Raw genomic sequence first — 22,038 nt, 5'->3', positions numbered from 1 at the left:
CTTCACTTCGCGTCCCCCTTTCATTAAATTTGTTGCTCATTTATCAATTATTTAATATTACATTCTATTTTTAGTTGCTAAAAAGCCATTTCTCTTAGCTAGTGTGATTTTTGTGGTGCGATTGCGGTTTGTTTGGTTTTAATCGTCTTTAGTTTTAAGTATTTATTGCAGTTATTTTGTTTAAATATTTTTTTATGAAATATATTGCACAAGAAAGACGAATTCGAAATATATAATTAGTTTTCCTTTCCCACGTTTCATTTTGTTTGTTTGTTTAATTCTTACACACAACCAGAGGACACTATCCTTCGGCAAACCAATAGAGTGTGAGTAGGAGAGAGACGGAACGAAAGGAGAAGAAAGAGACAGTGAGAGTCGGCCGATGCAAATTGCAAATTTCGTTTTAATAAATAACAATTAAAAAAGGCCGAAATATTGAAACATTGTATCTTCGCTTCTGCTGATTGCTTTCTGTATCCTTACAAAAGAATATCTTGTCACTAGTTAGTATTAGTATCTCTTGCGTTAATCCTGGGTCTTGAGGTTTTTTGGTTTGCCGAAAATTGTTATTGCATAGATTCATTGTTTTCGTCGGAGTTTTCTTTTCTTGTTTTTTTTTAGCCATCGAAGTTCGTTTTCTATATATACATTCATCCTTGTTTTGTATGTACTTTTGCTCCTTCTTTGTATTGGTTTCTGTTTTAAGTTTTATTTTGCTTTTGAGTTAAGTTTAATTAAGTACAATTTTTATACCCTTGCAGAGTGTATTAGAATTTCAGTCAAAAGTTTGCAACGCAGTGGAGGAGACATTTCCGACCCTATAAAGAATATATATTCTTGATCAGCATCACCAGGAGGGTCGATCTAGCCATGTCCGTCTTAGTTTTAAAGCTATCTGCTTGAAACTTTCCAAAACATTGTCTTTCTATTTCACGTAGTATATAAGTTGGAACGAGCCGGATCGGGCGACTATATCATATAGCTGTCATATAACTGAACGATCGGAAATGCCATAACTTTGGTCGTTGTAAAGTTAGGAAGTTGCGATTTACTATGGGTTTTATTTTTGGCCAATCAATCCGACCTACTAAATTTTATAAGGATCGGCCGACTATATCCTATAGCTGCCATATAACTGAACGATTGGAAATGCCATAACTTTGGTGTTTTTAAAGTTAGGAAGTTGGGATTTATTTTTGGCCAACCAATATAATTTACAGAATATTCTGCAAGGGTATATAAACTTCGGCTCCGCCCGAAGTTAGCTTTCCTTTCTTGTTTGTTATGCAGTTCTACAAAGCGTTTTCTAGAGTTCGTTTGTTGGTTGTTCCACTTTCTCACGCTCTCATCCTGCTCCCAAAGTAGCGGAATAAGACCGAGATCAGCCATTAAACAAACAGTTACTGCATGTATTCCAATTTACTTACTTCAACTCAATTTAAAAGCAAAGCAAAACTAACTACAACTCTTTACGGTGGCCGTAGCGCACGGATTAGGTCTTACGCACGCTCGTAGAAAAGTATATAGGCACTGGATGAAACGAGATGGTTTTCGGACAAGGCATCGCTGACGCTGGGGAATTAAAAGGTTTTTAAAAAGGTTGATTACAAAGATTCAATTCAGTATTCAAGATCACAGAATTGCCAAAAATATAGGACTGGGACTCAATTATCAGCATAGTTGACATATTTTTACAGCGTTGCCTTTTAGCGCCAAAAGATTGCTTTAAAATTTTGTAAAGAAACACATAAAAGATAATTTTTTTTTGGTATTTTTGGCAAGTATGTGGACTGAACACTAAGGATATTAGACGTACATATTATCATTGAACTCGTGCCACTTGCGGGAGACGGGATGCTTGCAGAGTGCCACATAATGACCGCCAGCCGTTGAGCCTATCGGGTGAATAAAATATATATGAGTATATTATGTATTAATCAGTGTAGTCAAACCCAGAGGAGGGACGGGCACTCACCCATATGATTGGATATCGCATAGAGCGAGTAATGCACATTCGAGTTGGAGTTGGCGCCATAGGAGCCCATGTTGAGCTCGCTATCCGATGTGGGGAACTCAACGATATTCGACAGCTTGCTCCAGCGCGTTTCCGAAAAGCGTTTTAGGTCTGTAAGTACACCAATTATTACTAATTATTATAAATAATTTCTTTGAAATCCTATTAAATATATAGATTCAATCTAACCAGACTATTATATAAATAACTTAAGGATAAGATACTTACGTATAACCAGGTATTTTGGGAAACGCTGTATGGTGAAGCTCTTGGTGCATTTCCGCCGCGTTTTGCACTTGGCGCACGTGGGCATCTCGTCGCCGTCAAGGACCTCCTCGCGGATAAAGAGGTCGAGGCAGGCCTCCAGTTTGCAGCGCGACGAGGATGGCAGCGGCACGCTCAGATCCCAGAACGGATCGAAGGTAACGCTGGTGTTGCCGCAGGTGGTGCACTTCAGCGTGCTCTTCAGCTGACCCACGAAGAGGTCGCGGACCAGCGAGTTCTCGTGCCGCGTATACCACTCCCAGGTCAGGTCCGCCTTCTTATTGTCACTGCGTGGAGATGAACATTGAGCGGGTGAGTTTATTGTCATTAAATTTTGCCGCAAGACACACCTCAGATTATCGTCAATGCTGAGCGTCTCACCCTTGACGCCCGAGTTGAGGGCCGAGTGCAGCGAGTCGAGGAAGAAGCGCAGGAACTCCTGCGCATCCTGTTGGTTATAGTCGCTGTACATGCGGTGCTTGGTGGAGAAGGCCCGTTTCAGCTCCATGGGCGTCACCGTGTGCACGTTCGAGGTCCACATCTCCTGGATGAGTTTGGCAAATTCTGCGGCGTCCAAATGGATATTAAAATATGAAGACATATAAGAAGGAAATATATTTAAAACTCACCATGGAGTATCTGCTGATCCTTGGTGGAGGACGTGCGAGAGCCATGGTGCGAACGCAGGAAGCGGGTCAGCTCCTGGGTGTGGCTCAGGCACTGGATGACCGAGTTCATGAAGCAAGTGTTCCCGATGTTTCGCAGTCCGCACAGACCTGTGGATGGGCATTTAAGAGAAAGGGGATTCGGATTAATTTCAATAGACAGAGGGTACGGCACAGCCGCGGTCACTACTCCCCAATTGGGATGCGTGGGCTTGCATTCGCTAAAGGAAGGCTCTACCATCCTCGCCCAATCCTCAGCCTTCCTTTGTATTTTCCGTGTAAATAGAGTTTCCAATTTTTTTTTTTTTTTGATCTTTTTTTTTACTGAGAATTTGTTTACAGACTTTTAGAAAAATGGGAATGCTGTTTGAGACTAGGTGTGGGTAGCTATTTGATTTGTATACTTTTTAAATTTGAAATGACAAAGAAATGAAAAGTAACTTTGATTAAAAAAAACGTTGACTATGTACAAAACCTTGTAAATATGTATAGAAAGTTCATTGCCTTGTTGCTCAATGCTCACAATATAAATGACAAAAATTAAATTACTATCTTAAGTGTAATTTCTTTTTAAGTATCAAAAATGTAATTTAATCAATAAATAGAAAGAAACTTATTGATTTCAACAAGTGTGGACTTAAAATTGCTTATATAGTAGTATACAGTGCATATCTTGTGCACCACTGGGGGAACTGAAACTGGAATATCCCCCAATGTGGACTTAATCCTGGATAACTCACCCTCCGATTTCTCATCCCGCGACGAGGAGGCGCTCTTGTAGCCATCATCCGAGTTGTGCTTCAGTGATGACGAGTTGAGGGTGGAGGAGGTGCTGACGCTGCTGCGGCTGGTGCCGCTGTCCCGATCCCGATCATAGTAGCGACTCGAAGTGGGCGTCATGGGCGGCAGGACGCTCCGGGCACTGCTGATGCTCCCAGTGCCGCTTCGCGCCGTCGTCTGCACAACAGAGAAAATATCACATTTGAGTATCATTTGCAAGTTAATGGCGGTTCCCGAACTCGAATGGCAGCCTATCGATTCCTTTCCAGTGATGTGAATTCTTTTGAATATATATTTAGATAAGACTTCTTGTTATTTAGAAATGTGGGGAAAGGAAATATAAAACATGTTTCTTCAGAATTTCTCAATAAGATATGTATCTTTCAATATTTTTAATAATTTGATCTATTTTAAGTCTTTAAATAATTTATTTACAATGAATTCTATTCTGTATTGAGTGTAGCTACAATGTTAAACGCTCTTTTAATTTGTAAATCGGAAAAAAATATCACGAAATAATAATTAACAATATGTATATATTTATCCCATCACTGAAAGCCTCGGTAGCTGCACATCGGCTCGGGCGTTAAATTACTGGTTAGTATTAAAGTAAAGTTAAGTTAGTTAATCAAAGCAACTAGCAATTGAACAGTTGGAGATTAAAGAAGAAAAACAACAATAAAGTCGAAGTTAGTACAGGTGTTTTGTGTGTTTCATAATGCGGATGAGAAGAGTGAGAAGAGACAGCGACAGCGATAAAAGACCAGCATGCAAAGGATAACACAAACGAAATGGTGCCTTAGCGCGACATATTGTAAGCGAAATCATATCAAACGATAGACGATAACAGAGGAGTATAGTGTGCGGGATGAATCCAAAAGATGAATGGAATAAATATACGTTCTAGCTACAAATTGCTATCACAATTTCAGTTGCTTGCTCTTGCCAAGTGCAAGAATTTCATATATCTTAATATACATAAGAAGAAAACGGAATGAAGACGGTAAATAAAACTAAACTGAACTGATCGGTGACCTGGCCAAGGACCGACTTACACTATCACTGGCGGAGCTTGAGGCTGTGGCGGTGACTGTGGCTGTGGCTGTGGAGACGGAAGACGTGGCTGGTGTTTGTGGTGTTGCTGCTGTTGCACTGGCAACATTGGGCGTTGCTGCTGCTGCTGCTGCATCGTTGTTTACCTTGGTGATTGTGGCCAGGCTCTCGCATTCGTTTGCCTGCCGGCCGCTGTGGGCTCCCCGCACCGACACCTTGTTGATGGGCGATACCACTGCCGTGACGGCAGCTCCTCCTCCGCCTATAGGACCCCCCAATACGGATGTTGCCGCCACCGCCGTGCTAACGCTATTCATTGTAGCCGTTGTCCTATAGGCTGCTCTGGTCAGGGAACTACTGTAGCCCGCCGCCACTCGGATGTTGTCCAGGTCGCTGCTGTAGCGCTGCTGCAGGTTGCCACTGCTCCCGCCTGCCTGGGAGGCATGATTGCTGCGACTAGTGCCGGCTCCGGCTCCGACTCCCACTCCCACTGCAACTCCCGATCCTGTCCCTGCAACACTGCCGGCTCCCATTCCCGCCCCAGAGCTCGGAGTTTGCCTCTTCTGCCCACTGAGATTGTTGAACTTCTCTATGGAGGCCTTAATACTCAACGAATCAATGCCATATCGCCGGGCATTGCTGCTGTTCCTGCTTTCTGGGTTCACCTCGCCGTTGGTATGCCTATGGCCACCACCACTGAACTTCTCATAGCTGGCTGCGAAATTCGAGTGGGCCGAGGCTATAATGGTGGACTTGGGTCGCGGATAGCGATGGCTGGCTGGCTTCGAACTGCCGGGTTGCTGCTGCTGCTGGTCCTGGTGCTGCAACTGATGTTGCTGGTGGCGCAGCGGCAGCGGCGGAGTGATGGGTTTGAAGTAGCATATGCTCGCCTTGGTGGCTCCTCCGGCGGATACCCCGCTACCTGGGCCACCTGGACCACCGGTGGTCGGCGGCTCATCACTGTCTATGTAGCTTATGTCATCGTGTTGCTGTTGCTGGCGTTGCATGTTGTTATTGCCGCCGTTGTTGAGGTTGTTGCTGCTGTTGTTGTTATTGTTGGTGGTGGTATGGCCATTCATCGTAGCTACTCCACCGGTCGATTGGTTGTTATTGAGCGGCCTCAGCTTGCCGTAGCTCCTGGTAGACGTGGAAGTTGCTGCTGCTGTTGCTGTCGCTGCCGTGGAGCGGGCACTGTACTTGAGCACTCCGTTGCTGGTGGTGTTCCTGCTGGTGGTGTTGTTGATGGTGGTGCTGCTGCTGCTGGTGGCGGTTGGTTGCTGATTGCCATTGAACATGGGCGTGCGACGCATATCAACCAGCGTTGATGCCCGGCTACCGTTGTTGCTGTGGTTGTTGTTTCTCGAATCCTCACCTGCTCGACTCCGGCGGTGCGCCTGCGACGTGGTCTTCACCTTGCTGGCTGTCACCTGGGCATGGGCCAATTCGCATTCGGCCTTCAGGAATGTGGGATCCTTGTAGCTGGACACTAGGAAATAGCGCTGATTGGCCGCCCGCACTGGATTCGATTGGCTAGTGCTCGTCGTGGCCGCCGGCGTGGAGCGGACCTGTGTTGCAACTCCGCCGCCTCCGCCGTATTTGGCTGCCGCCAGGGCGGCGTGAGTCTTGCCCACAGCCACCGAGTTTCCAGGAACTGTCGAGTGTTTGCCCTGCACTGGGTTCCTCAGGCGAGTGGCTAGACTAGTACCAGTACCCCGTCCCGATAACGATGATGTTGCTACTGCTCCTGCTCCTGCTGATCCTCCTGCTAATGGCACTTCTGTTGAACTTGCTCCCGATGTTGCTACTACCGACGCTGCTCCGTTTGCTGGCTGTAATTTGGATGCCTGTGGAATCTTATGGAATCCTCTGGTCTTCTTAATGTCTAACATCATTCGACGGTATGGTCACCGAACGCTTCTTCTCTCACTGCTGCAGTTGCTCCTCTTCTGACAGTGGTATGCTAGCGTTTATTTTTGTTGCCTGCCTACGGTTGAGTGGATACGATATTTGTGTTGTGTTTGTCTGTTTCTTCGTCGCCTGCTAGGATTAAACTATTCTCGACTAACCAGATGATCCTGTCCTGCTCCACACTCTATCCTAAGCAAATGGTTTTTGGGATGATCTTATGATGATTTATTTGGGGAATTTGAGTTTAGTTAGGAGTATTAATAGCCTGGCGTTTAGTTGGACTTGTTTCTTTTTTTTCTGAGTTTAGTTTAAGTTAGAAGGGTCGCAATCTGCAAGAGTTTAGCTAAAAATACATAGAAATGTAAACTTGATTAAATGATCGGCTTTTGCTGGGCTGGCTGACGAACACACAGGGGGTGGAATAAAATGAGGTACATGGGTCAATGGTTAATGCTGAGGTGGTGGGGGCGGATAGGATTAATGGTTTCTTATTTTTTCGCATACGCCATTTAATTGTTTCGGGTTGTGGCACATGCAATTAGTTTGGTTTTCGATTTCGGGGGGCAGCGCTTCTAGTCTCCGTTTAACTTCTGGCCAAAGTTTTTACCTTGCTGCTGTCGTTTAGCTTAAACGTGGCCGAGGTGCTCACATCGGCATTGTCCGCATTATCCTGGCTAACACCAGCATCGTCGGTGGTGTCCTGATTTCGTTCGTAAATGGCATTTCTTTTGGGCGAAGCCGATAGCAGTGACAGACCATTCATCTTGGCCTCCAGTCCACCATTTGACGACTCGCTTGATTTGTAACCATTTGTGGGTGGAACTGAAACCGGAGGTGGAGGTGGTGGTGGTGGCGGCGGTGGAGCAGCCGCTGGCTCTGCCGGTGTGGTCGTGGGCGCCTCCTCCACCTGGCTGCGGCGCGTGCGGTTGCTGCGGAGTGTGAAGGTGGCCGTGGGCACATCGCCACTGCTGCTGCTGCTGTTTATCGAGTACCTCCCGGAGCCCGGTCTTCCCGTGGAGCCCGTGGAGGAGTCCCCTCCTGCATCGCTGCTGTTGCTGTAGAGGCGACTATAGCGACTGCTACTGCTCCGTGGCCTCTCCAGGGTGACCGTGCGAGTGGGCGTCGCCTCCTTTTTGCTACCATTCTCCAGATCCGCCTCAGAATGCCCCGACCTGGAACGTGACAGTTCACAGTTGGGTTTATAGTTGGCCGGACTGTACTTTTCGTATATGTCCAATCCGGAGGTGGCCACCAAACGGGCCAGCGATGGGGATGAGGATGAACTGGACAGCCGCTTGTTGCCATCGCCTTGGGTGTCTCTACTGCTACTGCTGCTGCTGATGCTATTGTGGCCACCACTTCCTCCGCTGATTGGCGGTTTCTTGGCGGGATCTTGGCCACGGCGCAAGCCGTACTCCTCCCTCTTGGCCGATCCGCTCAAGCTATCGCCGTTGGTTGTAATCTTGGACGCCGATTTGCGCGGTAACTTTGGTTTTCAGTTTTCGGTGTTCGTTTTTTTTTTTTTTGTTGGATTTTTGATTTTGAATATTTGACAAGTGTTTTTTGGCGAAACATTTGTCAATGAACAGGTGTCAATGAATTTGTGGTGGAGGTTTTTTTTTGATTTGGAGTAACGGTAGGCGATAACGTTTAACGGTAAACAGTTACGGCAACGGTAAAACATGTTTCATGTTCATGTTTTGAATGTCAAAAAGTATACAACAAAAACAAAATGTAAAGAAAAGAAACATCAATGATATGGTTAATGGCTGGATTGTACACAAATGAACAGCAAATGATTTAAACAAAATAATCACAAAGATGAGGGACCTAGAAATGCGTCAGTGCGTCGCACTAAAAATCACAACTCATTTACTGTGAAAAGAGTTACCAATTTTAACATATAGAAAAAATCGTTTTTTTTAAGTTTTAAGTTCTTGTTAGGTAATTTAGCGTCTCAAAACTACTTTTTTTTAAGCACATCCTAACTCAAAAAGTAAGATTCGATATTCAAATTTGGTACCCATATTCAAGACGATTATATCTATTAATGGTACGGGGAAATTTTAATTTTTTATATTTATATCTTAAATTTAACAACAGCAAAAACTAAGGTGAACAATTTGTTTACATTTTTTATGTATCTTTTTTTAACAATTAATTTTAATCGAAATAAGTCTGTCACACGTTATTATGATCACCGAATAGTTAAAATAATATAGGCTATCTTAACACAACAGCATATTTTCGATTTTAGTGTAAGCTATTTAAGACACAATGAATGAATCCTTTACATTAAGCCATTTGATTTTAAAAAAACTTTAAGAGAAAGCTTTAACCTTTACAAAAATGTACACTATTTTAATCAATCAATTATTTCTAATTAAATCTCGTCCTTTAAAAGAAAAATATGTAATAAAACACAAGTAAATTTTCCTATTTTGTTTAAATGTGATTTAAAAAATGCAACAACAATATTAAACCAGTTGAAACCAATTTTTTTTTCATTGAAATTTGGTTAACATTTCGAACCAAAAAAGGATTAAAAGTATAGAATATTTTAAACACTCGATTCGAAAGAACTTTTCTGTCGTAAAAGGTGCGTTTGAAAACTGTAATTAGCGCGCTAATAGAACTTTCCGCACCTACGGATTCTTGCCAATGAAACAACAACAGATGTTAACCGAAAGTTGTGACTAAAAGTGTGAAATGTCAAGGGAACGCACCACCGATTGTCTTTTTTCTTCCTCACCCTTACCCCAAAAAAAATTAAATATAGTAAACTTCACATGCGGTGTGGTGTTCTCTGGGGCACGCACACACACCCGCACACGGACACGCACAACCAGACAAAGACGGCGATAACGCCATTGCATTAACCTTATTGCGAATTTTCAAGGGGGCTAAAGAGGGACCGAGGATGACACAATTGTTGGTGTTGTGGCCTTTTGTTGTTACACTCCTGTTGTTTTAGTTGTTGTCATTCGGTTTTTTCTTATTTGTTATTGGATCTGTGCCAACAAGTGGTTCGCAGCTCGGTTCAGTTCAGCTCTGTTCACACACACGCATTCCATTCCTAGGACTATGGGTGTGAATGTGGCATGGGATGTGACTGTGAATATGACTGTGACTGTGAATGTGACTGTGCCTGGGCAATGACGCATCTGGCCATGTTTGTATACATTTCAACGGGTCTACAGTGATTACTAACTTATAAGGAATCCCTGGGTTAGGCGCACCGCCTGTATCTCTTTGCTATTATTAGAAAAAATGTATATGAATTTCGTTTTTCTACACTATATTCGAGGTTGATCCATACAAATTACAATCGAATTTGGTTGGGAAAAGTGTCAAGAAATCGATTTTGTTACACCACTGCATCTACCCCTGGCAATAAAAGTCCATATTTGAACTTTACCGAAAACCATCATGATCATAAGATCTAGGACACCGGTATAAACATGCAGATTCCAATCGCACAAAACTCGGTGGCACTCAAAATTGGCAATATCTATCGATCACAACAAAAAATGTTCAAATCAAGCAATTATTTTATAATCTATTGACAAATTAAGTTCAGAATCAGCCAATAAAATTGGATGTACGCCATCTGCTGGAGGATTTGAAAAACATAAATAAAGGGATATTTATTTTGAAATTGATTAATAGAATAATGGGTTACAGATAGTCAAGACACTCAACTATAGCATGCCTTCTTATTACACCTAACCGAGTTTGTAGTTTGTAGAGGCTGTTAATTGCCTTGAAATTGAAAGGGTATAAACAACATTGATAAACTGGCCGAGTCCGTTAAAGTTTAGTCAAAGGCCGACCACAGTACCGGTGTTCGTTATCGCAAGTATAAAATGCGGCATTGTCCCTCTGTTTGACACACGCTATTTGCCTATTTGCCTAGTGCGTGAGTGTTTGTCTTTATTTATGTGGGTGTGCATGGGTGGGTGGGTGTTTGAATTTGAATGGGTGGTTTATCGTTGTTGCAATGACAAAATACAACACAAACACAAACGAAATAATCAGCAAAACGAAAATGCCAAAATTAAATATTCTAAATTCTATCAAAAGGTCCAAAATAACACTAAACGAGGCGGGAAAATCGGCGGGATTTTTACGGGGTTTCGGATTGGTCGGGTTCAAGTTCTGGGGGCGGGAAAGGGATCACCACAAATCGGGGCGTGGTCGCATGAGCCATGAGCCATGAGTGAGTGTAGTCTTGTAGTAGTTTTGGGATTTTATTCTCGGGATCGAATGCAAATAACCGTAAGCGGGTTACCAACTAATGGAATGTTGGAGCTGCTTATAGCTGACAATACAGATATACGCATTACGATGCAGGTGCCAATGAAAGCTCTTGAAATGGGTTAAGGGATCTGAGTAATTGAGATATATATCTAGCCTTCTATTCTTTTGACAATTGACTTTTACATTTATAAAAATTATAAGGCAGCGATTTCAAAAAATATTGAACAAAAGACAGTTTTGTTTACCGACACAAATCCTTAAGTTGTTAATCGAAAAAAGCCTCAATATCGGAATTTTTAAATGACAAAAGATCTGGATATTGTCAGATTTACACCAAAAAAATATATAATAAACATTTTACTTATTAATTTGTATATGCCCTCTAATGACTATAAAGGACATTTAAACAGATATATTAAATCGACATTGGTTCACATTTGACTATATTGTACATAAAACATTGATGTCAATAAAATAAATATCTTCTTATGAAATACTACCTCATACTAATAAAATGACTACACCAATTTAACGAGCTTTCACTGTACAGAGACGATGGACACCTTTTAAAATGAAATGCGACTTCTTGAAATATATGCAAATACATAACGCATGATGATTTCGGGGGATTGGGTAGTGAGTAGAGTTATACCAAGGGCCCAGCATACAGGATACTTAATCGTATAGAGATATAACTGAAAACCGAGAGATCAGCCACCAAACTTAAGAGTAATCGACCATAGTAAGGATGGGTGTATCGTAAATCAAGGTAAATCTTAAAAGGTAGTAGTGAAACTTACTCCGTATCGGCTGTACGTAGGTGAATCATAGCTGGAGCCAGTCAGATACGAAGAGGTGGTGCGATAGGCGGACGAACTGGTGCCGGAACCGCCGCTCAGATACGAGGTGGACCCAACGCTGCTCTTTTGCAGGCTGGAGCGCGGCGCATACGAGGAGCTGGAGGAGCCGCTGTTGGCGGAGTACGACAAGTACGAGCTGGGATAGTAGCTGCTGCCGTAGCCCGACGACGAGCTGGAGCCGCCGGTCGAAGTGGGCAGCCACTTGGACAGGCTGCTGCCCCGATCGTAGCTGCTCGAGTAGCGGCTGTAACCGTTCGTTGTGGCGCCTCCGCTGGACCGATCCACCACACCACTGCCGTTGGTGGTGCTGCTGGAGCTGCTAATGTGGTGGCTGCCGCTGGTGGAGCTACCGCTGGTGGTGCTGCCGCTGGTGCCGGCCGACGATGTGCCGTAAAGACTGCCGCTGCCCGCCGCTGACGTTGACGATCTACGCGGCGGAATTACACGCATATTAGTGGCAGCAGCGGCAGTGATCTAACCCCAGGTTCAGGATGAAGTCGAGAGTATCCTTAATTAGTTCTTATTGCAGCACGTAGTATTGCTGAGCGGCTGGTTCCTGTTGGTCTGGCTTCCGTTTGCTCGGTTTTTCGTCTTGCTATTAACATGTGGGGATTTAAGTTCCATTAATGTCAAATTTGTTTTTTACAGCTTTCTCTACGCACCTGCGTTCCTGTATTTACATTATCCTTGTATTACTTTAAGTTTAGTTTTAAACTTAATTGCTGCTTATCTGCTAAATCTAAGTTCCGTTATTGTTGCTGCTAAAGTTGTTAGCAAATCTAGACAGAAAATAAGTTAAGAAATTATTAGTTTCTATTCATAACACCTATTCAAATGGCCTTTAGAATTAATTGGTTTTTTCATTTGCAACCCACTTACAGCTATGGTCAAATAAAAAGCCCATTACAAATCCCACATCTAATTTAATGGAAAAATGTTGTCTCTATTATATTTGACAAACATTAGTTATTAATAAAAAAAACAATATTTAAACATTCTCCATCAATGGTTCCGAAAGAAAAACAAATTTTTAGTCGCACAGTTTTGGATTAAACCAGAAACTCTTTATTTTGCTTTGTTTTTAAATAATTGCTGTTAATAAACTATAATGATTTTAAATTTATCTCATTCATAAAAATCACAACTTGATAATTTTTCAATTAAAATAAACCAATAATTTAATAAATTTAATTAGTTTACAAAAATAAAGAAAGCAATTAGGCGGATCGCGACTTGGACTACACAATACAAGTCATTTGGGGTCGTTCCCTCGAATGCTTTAATAATGCAAATAAATTTCAAGGCCTTCCACTACTTTTGACCGTTATTTACATATAAACTTGTGGAAAAGTGAAGGCTTTAAGCCGCAAGGTTATCTAAAATTCAGAGAGATTCCAAGGATAATACTAAACTTTATCAAGGCGAACTCTCGCCCTTCCTCATCCCCTCCCCTCCATTGATTTTTCCCCAACGCTACACTTGCACACACACAAACTCAATAATCAATTAATTAAACACTAAGAATAATTCAAGCTGCTTGTTTTTTTTTACATCTCGAACAGTTTCGGCCTTCATATTGCCCCTGAGAATTATAAACAGTTAAGCGGAAAATGGAAAACCGATCAGCTGCTGCGTCACTTGTTTACAATTGCAAAATAACAATAAATAGAAAAAAGTTTTTCAAGTTTGTCATAACAACAACAGCAACAGCGGGGTGAGGGTGGTTGGCCTTATGCGGTAACACTAAAAATGAAGTTAAGTATGTGTGTGCCGCCAGGCAGTCTGCGTTCCCCTATGAGAAAACCGTTGCTTTTTCCATGCATGTTTGTGTGGGTGGTGGGTAGGCTTAACTATTATAAAATGGCCACACTATCACGAATCGATCTTTCGTTCATAAAATACTACAACCCATTCACACACACGCACTTAAAAAAACTAAATGAAATTCTTCAAGTTCACACACATACACACAAGCACACAGGTGCAGCTGAACTTTTTCCACGGTTACCACGTTTGAATAGCTTTTTTGGAAAAAAAATTCATACATCCCAAGCACGTCAAAAATCGAAATAATTATGATAAATCCAACAACAAAATATAAAACGAAACGAAATGAAATTCTATTTATAAAAGGCGCACACAACCACACACGCGCATGTTTGACAGTGAAATGTGAGAGGGAGAGGGGGAGAGAGAAGTGTAGTAGTAAATCAGCGACAAGAGCATGTGAGCAAGCGAGATAGCACTATTGGCGACACAGTCACACACACACAAGCACACGGCATGCAGCGTACGAATTACGCAAAGTGAAATATCTTTCTCAAAATGGAAAGTGGAAAAGTGACGACGACGACGACGGCTTTTGTGAATTTTTCAACAATCCGCTCATATCAAAAAAAAAAAAATTGTTCCTATGAAAATCACACTGAAGTAAAAGCGAGCGGGGGAAAGGGAAGAAAATTTGACCGCAAAACGAACATCACGAGGATAACGAGGTCGCGGCGCCGAAAAACCCGTTTCCCATTCGTACGCCCACAAACTTTGATGCCCGTCAGGCGCCAGCCTCGTTTCGCTTTGCAAAAGCGTTTTTTTTCGGCCGATTTTAACCAATTTTCAGCACAGAGCACAGCACTCACTTTTTAATCGGAAATTTTTTATTTTGGCCAGTGTGACCGCACGGCGAAAGCACCAGCACTAGAGCTGGAACAAAAGTCTAAGTTATTCGAACATCGATATCATTTAATTTTAAAAAATATTTCTATCGGCGATTCTAATCGATAATAATGTGCATATATCGATATAACTTATTAAGCATATGTTAAAAAACTTAACATAAAAAGTTAGTTAGATAGTTAACAGAAATCCAATTCCCCACAAAACGTAAATAATTACATATATATCTATAAAGTTTTATTTTAAAATGGAATAAAAAGATTTTGCTTTGGCGGGAATGTCTCAAATGATTGAAGTTCAAAACCATGTTAAGTTGCATTTCTCGTTTTTATTGTTACTGTCAGGAAAAATGCTATATATTTGTGTTCATAATATCATATTAATTGTTCTTTATTCAAAAATAAACGAACTCTATTTGTTAAAGCGCCTTAGAATTTCAAAACTCCGTTTTTTCACAGCTTTTATTTAATTATTTAGATATTGGACTAAAAATTTGTTAAAATTAAATTAAATTTTTAGATCAGTAACATCGATAACGGAATGTTTAAAACTATCGGTACTATCGCTGGTGCAGTCAAACCATCGGGTTTGACAGTTTTACCAGCTCTAGTTTTTGTGTGTGAAAATTCTGGCGAAAAAGATTCTGTTGAAAGTTTTTGCGACAACAATTCATCGCAACCCTTTTAAACCGCTACTGTGCCTCACCAGCGATTTGGCCAGTTGCGTTAGCCAACTACGTAAACCGAACGCCGTTCGCGAGTTAAAAAGGCCGCACAAAACAAATTGTCGCGTCGCATTACGTTTCAGTGTTGCCAACTTTTCCGGAGGACCGGGAACATTTCCAAGCCGAACAGACGCATTGCGGCCGAAATGTGCACACCGTTGGACTGATTCGCATGCCCGATTGATTGGGTTTACTCCAGATAGTCCGATCTGTAGTCTCCAGTCTGCAGTTTGGCCGGAAAAGCGCCGGCGAAAGGACGGATTTAAGCCGGAAAGCGGCCGAGCTGGCAACACTGCCAGAGAACAAAATGAAGTGAGTTTCGGAAAAAAAAGGCGAAGCAATAGGAAAAGCTAGAGGAAAAGCCAGCCGGTAAACTGTGCAAATGCGTGTGACCAGAGGAGACCTTTGTTTCCCGTTCCATGACGTTTTCTTGATTTATCCGCTGCTCTGAGTGGTCATCATTATCAGTCATCATCATCATTATTATCATCATCAACGGAGGTCGTCGTCATTTAGCCACCCGCCACCCAAAACCACCCACCAGCGAAACGGCCTTGAGGGTAATCGTCCGCCAGCATCTCGTCATCTGAGTCCTGATTTTCGCCGCCTTGATCTGGGTATCCCATCACACAGTTCAGGTGAGTCTTTGATCCCTATTCCGAATCCGATTCCCAGTCCTAAGCTTGTGTCCTAATGCAGATCCTTGCTATCCATAGTTATGTCATCGACCGCCGGCAAGCGCAAGGAGATCTACAAATATCTCGCACCATGGCCCCTGTACTCCATGAACTGGAGTGTCCGGCCGGACAAGAGATTCCGGCTAGCACTGGGCAGCTTCATCGAGGAGTACAACAACAAGGTGCAGATCATCAGCCTGGACGAGGACACCAGCGAATTTAGTGCCAAGAGGTAGATCGTGTACACAAGTTTAAAGTAATAACTATATTATGTAAAATCCCTTAAGAATCCATGGTAAATTAACTAAGTATCTTGTAAATCAATAATATTTCGTTCATATTTTAATGCTTACGTTTTTAATTCAGGAGTCTTAATTAAATTAAAATTTTACATAATAAAACATTAAAAATGATCCAAAAATAGATTTTGTTTAAATTGAGTAAAAAAACGATCAAATATGAATCAGCTTTGCTTATTTTTATTTAACTGATACACTTAATTACTTCCATCATCTATTGCTAAAACATTACATTTTTGAAAAGGAATTATGTTGTGGTCATTTTCGATTGTTAAAATCGGAAAAAGATAATATTATTATTATTTAACAATCGTAATTATGGTTTTCAGATCAATATCTAAATTAATATTTAATATTGGACTTAATAAATATTTCAGAACTGTATTCTAGGGACTTGACCATTTTAATTGTCTCATAAACCTTTTCCCATAAACCATTTTCAACGACTGCTTTGCTCTTCCCAAAACTAGCACCTTTGATCATCCATATCCCACAACCAAGATCATGTGGATTCCTGACTCCAAGGGCGTCTATCCGGATTTGTTGGCTACCAGCGGTGACTATCTGCGAGTGTGGCGTGCCGGAGAACCGGACACGAGGCTCGAGTGCGTGCTCAATAACAACAAGAACAGCGACTTCTGCGCCCCGCTCACCTCGTTCGATTGGAATGAGGTGGATCCCAATCTGGTGGGCACCTCCTCGATAGACACCACTTGCACCATCTGGGGACTGGAAACCGGACAGCCGCACGCCCGGGTCTATGTGGCGGGACACGTGAAGACGCAGCTGATTGCCCACGACAAGGAGGTCTACGACATTGCCTTCTCGCGGGCAGGCGGCGGTCGGGACATGTTTGCCTCGGTGGGAGCGGACGGATCGGTGCGCATGTTTGATCTACGGCATCTGGAGCACTCGACCATTATCTACGAGGTGGGTAGAGTGCAAGTTTGGTAGTTTTATATTTCGTTAAGCAGCAGAGACTTCAGGATTTGATACATAGACTGTAAATATTTAGACTTTAAAACCTCATATTTTATATTACCAATTTAGGATCCTGCCCACACGGCGCTGCTGCGCTTGGCCTGGAACAAACAGGATCCGAACTATTTAGCCACAGTTGCCATGGACTCGTGCGAAGTTATAATTTTAGATGTTCGTGTTCCTTGTACACCCGTTGCAAGACTGAGCAATCACAGAGCGTGCGTCAACGGTATTGCGTGGGCGCCGCATAGGTAAGACTTCCTTTGAAACCTAATAACTCGTCACAGATACTCATTGTAAATGTTGGATTCCAGTTCCTGTCACATCTGCACTGCCGGTGATGATCACCAAGCACTGATCTGGGATATACAACAAATGCCACGAGCAATCGAGGATCCAATTTTAGCCTATACAGCTGCCGAGGGCGAAGTCAATCAGATCCAGTGGGGCGCCACCCAGCCCGACTGGATAGCTATTTGCTACAACAAAGCGTGCGAGATCCTGCGGGTCTAAGAGTCCATTTTTTGGTCTGGTTCCTGGCCGTAGCACCTGGCTGCAATTGCTGAACAACGCACAGTCAACAGAAAAAACACACACCACCCACAAAAACACACTCACACTTGCTGTTGGTAATTTGGAGGCGGAAAGGAGTGAGCTTATGTTGGATCGGTTCTGCATCACGCTTCCGCAGTCTCTTAAATTTTTTGTCTGTCGAGAGAGAGAGAGAGGAGAAAGGCGAAAGTAAAATCGAAGGAGAGAGGGAGAGGGAGGTATATAAGGGAAAAAGAAGGAGATGGAGCATGTATTTTAGAATTCTTAGCTTAGTTGATTATTCAAGTATATAAGTCAAGTCTATAAGGTATAACCAAAATATGTATTTCTAATTGTAGTTTATTTCACACTTGACAAGACCGCCACCCCAAACCCCAATCGATTTGAGGCGCTTTATTTAATTTAAATCTCGATTATACAAACCCCAATGGAATGGAGAAAAATAAGAAAGAAAACAAAACACACATTATAAAAACAATGTCCTACCTCGTTTTTTCAACCAAGAATGTTGTTAACCAAGTTTTTGAGTCTGGCCAAATAAGCAGCAGCAGCAGCCACAGCAATACATAGAGAAAAAAGAGAGTGGAAGAAAGTAGACAGCAACAACGCTTTTTCGAAATATTTTTACTTTGTTCAATTTTTGTATGAGAACCAAAAACGGAAAACCAACAAAAAAAAAAAAGAGAGAAAGAAAAACAAAAGCAAAACCATGGACTTACGCGAATGCAAAACAAACAAAATACGAAATGAATTAAATAAATAAGCGAAAATACTTACATATATTACAGAATAAAACCGAAACAAAACAAAAAACGGAAGACAAACTGCACACAACACAGCTAGAATACAATACTATTTAAAGATACAAACTAAAAGCAAAAGCAAAAACAAATACCGAAATATATGAGCGAGAGAGAATACAAGATTGTTGCTATATCCATTTAACAAACGAACGAAACAAAAACAAACTATGATCATTTCAGATAAGACAGGACCCTCCATAAATAATCTCAGATCCCCAACCACATCCCATACTTTCCACAGGACAAAAGCGACTTCTCCAGATAAAATCGAATCAATTTTTTTATGTATCTTGTAATTTATAGCAATTTCACAACTTATATATATATATAGATATATATATATATAGATATGTATACAGAAAACGATAGCAATACCGATAATCCCGATGATCATGTATTGTAAATACAGCATGAAAGGCTAACTTTTTAACGAAAAACCAACAATCTGAAGCCGTAAAAACTTTTGAACAAGACTTAGGCCCTGATTTTGTATAGCCATTTAAGAGGCCCCAAACTCAAATCACCACCCCCTCGCCACAGAAAAGTAAAACACTGAAATCGAATCGAATCGAATTGAATCCTTTTTGATATTTGTACGTTTGTAGCCATCGATCAGAGAGATTTTCATTGATTTGGCATAACACGGTTTCCGCAAAAAAAAACATAATCGAAAACGAATATTAGGATATGGTATACTCCAGTTTCTTTCGTTTCATTTGTTCTCATTATTGCATTATCCGATTTACGTTATATGGCCATGTAACTACATTTATATATGTAATGTATATGTACACACACACACTTACACAAACACAAGCGCGTATATATAGACATCCGATCAGGCTGAAGAGGTTACTAAAAAGCTAATTGATTGATCGATGGATGGATCACAAAAACCAAACAAAACAGAAGAACGATGAGGAGTTGGAAAAAACAAACCAAAACAAACAAATATTTAAATAAACCATTTTTAAATAATGAACTCAGTCTCAAATTAAGTCGGGAAGATCGGCGGGCGGGCAAATGTTACTGATGTCCACGACTCCACGAAGTTTTTCCTCTTGATTTCCACCATTTTTTCCAGTAACTACAGGCGGGCCAGAGCTGAAAAAGAAAGCGTACATATTATAATTACTTATTAATTAATTACTAGAATTGATTAATTTATAAGTTACTGATGCTGTTTGATAATTCAAGAGGAACAATTATGAGTTGTTCAAATGCTGAATTTCTGTTGAATTGTCATTGATTAAGTTTTCAGGGAATATCCAACATTTTTCAAATATTTATAAATCAGGGCTAGTGAGCTCCCTACATACAAATAAGTACTAAGCTTATATAGCTTTTACTCGCCTTTTCGCCGTACTTTTCTTGACAGTCAGCAGTTCGTTGACTTTCAGTTTTTGGAGCTTGACCATCAAGTGACCCGTGATCTGGGAACGCTGCACCGTGGACTCATCCGGCTTGACTTCCTCGTTGTAGGCGATCTGGAATATCTTTTTCTTGACGGTGACTCTAGTGTAATTGGTTTGAACATCCACATCAATTAAAGATGTATCCAGGTGTCTGCAGGGAAAGATATAAATATTTTTCTATTTGATAGGTAATAATTGGAAAAGTTTATTTAATTATCTAAAATAAATAGGAAAGCTATCCCAAACAGAAAGCGTTGCCTAAACATACATAAAAAAAAAAAAATCATTTTTATATATTGATATTTGAAAACCTTTGCGTAACCAATATTTATGAAAAATATTTTTTATCTTTTAGTTTTAAAAAAACCAGACACTTTCATTGTATCAGTAATTTGAATTTTTAATCAAGAAGATAATTTGCAAAAACTCTGAATGACATTAAAAGAATTTGTAAATATCTATTATCAAATATCATGAAAACTCCACGTTAGGGAAAATCTTAATGATATGTCATTATGTCCCACTGACACTTGTATGAACGATTTTTTAGTAATGACCCACCTGTAGACCTCCAGTTGGAGCAAGTAGTGATCAGCCTCGTCCTGAAAGTTGAAGGGCAGCTTGCCCTGGTTTAGATTGTAGGGTCTGCCGCAGGGGGCGAATAGGTTGCGCTCCCGCTTCGGAGGATCCAGTGCAGACTTGGTTTCATGCCGCTCCCGGCCCAATCGATGCTGCCTGGCGATCTCCGTGCGAATCTCCGGGCAGTGCTCGCTCTTCGCCTGCCAGAAGGCCTTGATGCGCTCCTCCTCGTCCTCGATTCCGGCACAATGTTCCGCGAGGGCGGACTGCTGGTCCGCCACCCGGATGCGCTGCTCATCCCGTTCTATGGCCTGGTCGGTCTGTTTCTGGACGATGATGGCCCGATTCTTGGGCAATTCCCTCAAAGCTCGGAGGCGTTCCGAGTGGGTGATCTCCGCGCAGTCCAAGCTATTCAGTTGCGGCAAAGTGGCCACCACGTAGTCCCTGTAGTGTGGATAGTCCACGCAGGGATTTCCTATGAGCACCAGCTCGCGGAGATTGTGGTTGCCACACAGCGACTCCACACTGGTTAGTTCCCCTATAAAATTTAAAGTTAGATCCAGCTTGTTGAGCGACTCGCAGCCCTCCAGGTTCTCCACCCTCTCGATATTGTTGATGGCCACATTGAGGTACTCCAAACGCTTCAGTTTGTGCAAGTTCTCCAGGCGCCCAATGAGATTGGATTGGAGGAGCAGTATCTTCAGGTCACGACACCAGTTCTGGATGTGTTCTATGACCTCGATGTCCTCCTGGTGCAGAGAAATCTCCTCCAGAGTGCTAATTAGGCGTTCATTATGCTCCGATTTCTTGCGTACCAGCTCTTCGGTGACTATGGGATAAAAGGGATCAGATCATAATTATAGTTTTCTATTTTAACTTCTTACTGAGCACCATAATGACGAGTGTTTATTGTAAGGGAAAACTATTGAAAGTCCAAAACCAAAGGCAAAAGCCACCTCCGTTGCTAGGCATTTTCACATTTCATTGTTATTGTTTCTGGAGTTACAGGACATACAAATAAATGATAACAATCCTTGCTTAATAAATTACATGGAATTTATTAAAAAAGAAATACAAAAAAAAGAAGCAAGCTTCGGCACGTCGAAGTTTACATACCCTGCACCTGTTACAAAATATTAAATATTCTGTATTTTGATTTCGATGCTTAATGACAATAAAGGTGTTCGATTATCCGAACAATTTTTGATCGTTCCTATGGAAATCGTGAAGAACTACTATATCTCGGAGTATATGGGTATATATTAGGAAAACACAAAGTTATAATTTTATTTCCTTAATTTTCTATTACGTTGCAGACCTTTGACTAAAATTATAGACTCTATGCAAGGATAAAAATATGACTGTTCCTTTTTAACTATTTTTAAGATTGACTTAAATTAATTGTTCTCGAGTTTTTTGTAAGAGAAATTTAAGAGTAACAATTAGTTTAATTAATTGTTTTCCATACAACTAATAACCATTAGCGTAACTTATTTTTTTACTTTGCTTTATCTATTTTCAAAGTTCACTC

At 41.5% G+C, this 22,038-nt stretch overlaps 3 protein-coding genes across 8 annotated transcripts; 1 reads left to right on the top strand and 2 right to left on the bottom strand.

Moving 5' to 3' along the window:
* Window positions 1-1,400: 1,400 nt before the first annotated feature.
* On the bottom strand, window positions 1,401-14,515 carry LOC108041741 (ubiquitin carboxyl-terminal hydrolase Usp2). Of its 5 annotated transcripts, XM_017119748.2 has the most exons (11): window positions 14,441-14,515; window positions 12,467-12,583; window positions 11,745-12,399; window positions 7,292-8,170; window positions 3,684-3,900; window positions 2,908-3,054; window positions 2,629-2,842; window positions 2,243-2,565; window positions 1,976-2,125; window positions 1,817-1,895; window positions 1,401-1,572 (listed from the first exon to the last, which is right to left on the bottom strand). In XM_017119748.2, exons 3-11 carry the CDS (start codon window positions 12,252-12,254, stop codon window positions 1,500-1,502), a joined length of 2,592 nt encoding a protein of 863 aa, XP_016975237.2. In that variant the 5' UTR covers window positions 12,255-12,399; window positions 12,467-12,583; window positions 14,441-14,515; the 3' UTR covers window positions 1,401-1,499. The 5 variants fall into 5 exon arrangements, with proteins under 5 accessions (XP_016975237.2, XP_016975239.2, XP_016975238.2 ...); XM_017119750.2 differs by lacking the exon at window positions 7,292-8,170; XM_017119749.2 differs by lacking the exons at window positions 12,467-12,583; window positions 14,441-14,515 and having other exon boundaries at window positions 7,292-7,856; window positions 11,745-11,879.
* A 537-nt stretch (window positions 14,516-15,052) lies between these two features.
* Window positions 15,053-18,188, top strand: LOC108041748 (DDB1- and CUL4-associated factor 7). Of its 2 annotated transcripts, none has more exons than XM_017119760.2 (5): window positions 15,053-15,839; window positions 15,918-16,110; window positions 16,648-17,107; window positions 17,228-17,409; window positions 17,473-18,188. In XM_017119760.2, the coding sequence occupies exons 2-5, from the start codon at window positions 15,920-15,922 to the stop codon at window positions 17,669-17,671; spliced, it is 1,032 nt and encodes a 343-aa protein (XP_016975249.1). In that variant the 5' UTR covers window positions 15,053-15,839; window positions 15,918-15,919; the 3' UTR covers window positions 17,672-18,188. The 2 variants fall into 2 exon arrangements, with proteins under 2 accessions (XP_016975249.1, XP_016975250.1); XM_017119761.2 differs by having other exon boundaries at window positions 15,901-16,110.
* A 1,299-nt stretch (window positions 18,189-19,487) lies between these two features.
* On the bottom strand, window positions 19,488-21,439 carry LOC108041747 (protein tilB). Its single transcript, XM_017119759.2, has 4 exons — window positions 21,392-21,439; window positions 20,490-21,336; window positions 19,867-20,079; window positions 19,488-19,617 (listed from the first exon to the last, which is right to left on the bottom strand). Exons 1-4 carry the CDS (start codon window positions 21,399-21,401, stop codon window positions 19,503-19,505), a joined length of 1,185 nt encoding a protein of 394 aa, XP_016975248.1. The 5' UTR covers window positions 21,402-21,439; the 3' UTR covers window positions 19,488-19,502.
* Window positions 21,440-22,038: the final 599 nt, after the last annotated feature.

This window comes from Drosophila rhopaloa, unplaced genomic scaffold, assembly GCF_018152115.1.
Source record: "Drosophila rhopaloa isolate 14029-0021.01 unplaced genomic scaffold, ASM1815211v1 contig_3, whole genome shotgun sequence".
Taxonomy (NCBI): Eukaryota; Metazoa; Arthropoda; class Insecta; order Diptera; family Drosophilidae; genus Drosophila; species Drosophila rhopaloa.
The sequence above is the reverse complement of the archived record's forward strand: the minus strand, read 5'-3'. Positions and strand labels throughout refer to the sequence as shown.

Bases quoted from the DNA above. Each gene is read 5' to 3' on its own strand.
- LOC108041741 (XM_017119747.2), bottom strand. From the start codon at position 6,668: ATGATGTTAGACATTAAGAAGACCAGAGGATTCCATAAGATTCCACAG. The intron at 3,901-4,778 runs GTAAGTCGGTCC...TCTGTTGTGCAG, and splicing joins CAAGCTCCGCCAGTGATAGT to ACGACGGCGCGAAGCGGCAC. The intron at 3,055-3,683 runs GTGAGTTATCCA...GCCCATCCACAG, and splicing joins GCGGGATGAGAAATCGGAGG to GTCTGTGCGGACTGCGAAAC.
- LOC108041748 (XM_017119760.2), top strand. From the start codon at position 15,920: ATGTCATCGACCGCCGGCAAGCGCAAGGAGATCTACAAATATCTCGCA. The intron at 16,111-16,647 runs GTAGATCGTGTA...TCCCAAAACTAG, and splicing joins AGCGAATTTAGTGCCAAGAG to CACCTTTGATCATCCATATC. The intron at 17,410-17,472 runs GTAAGACTTCCT...GTTGGATTCCAG, and splicing joins ATTGCGTGGGCGCCGCATAG to TTCCTGTCACATCTGCACTG.
- LOC108041747 (XM_017119759.2), bottom strand. The intron at 20,080-20,489 runs GTGGGTCATTAC...CTTTCCCTGCAG, and splicing joins CTCCAACTGGAGGTCTACAG to ACACCTGGATACATCTTTAA. The intron at 19,618-19,866 runs GCGAGTAAAAGC...TTTCTTTTTCAG, and splicing joins AAGAAAAGTACGGCGAAAAG to CTCTGGCCCGCCTGTAGTTA.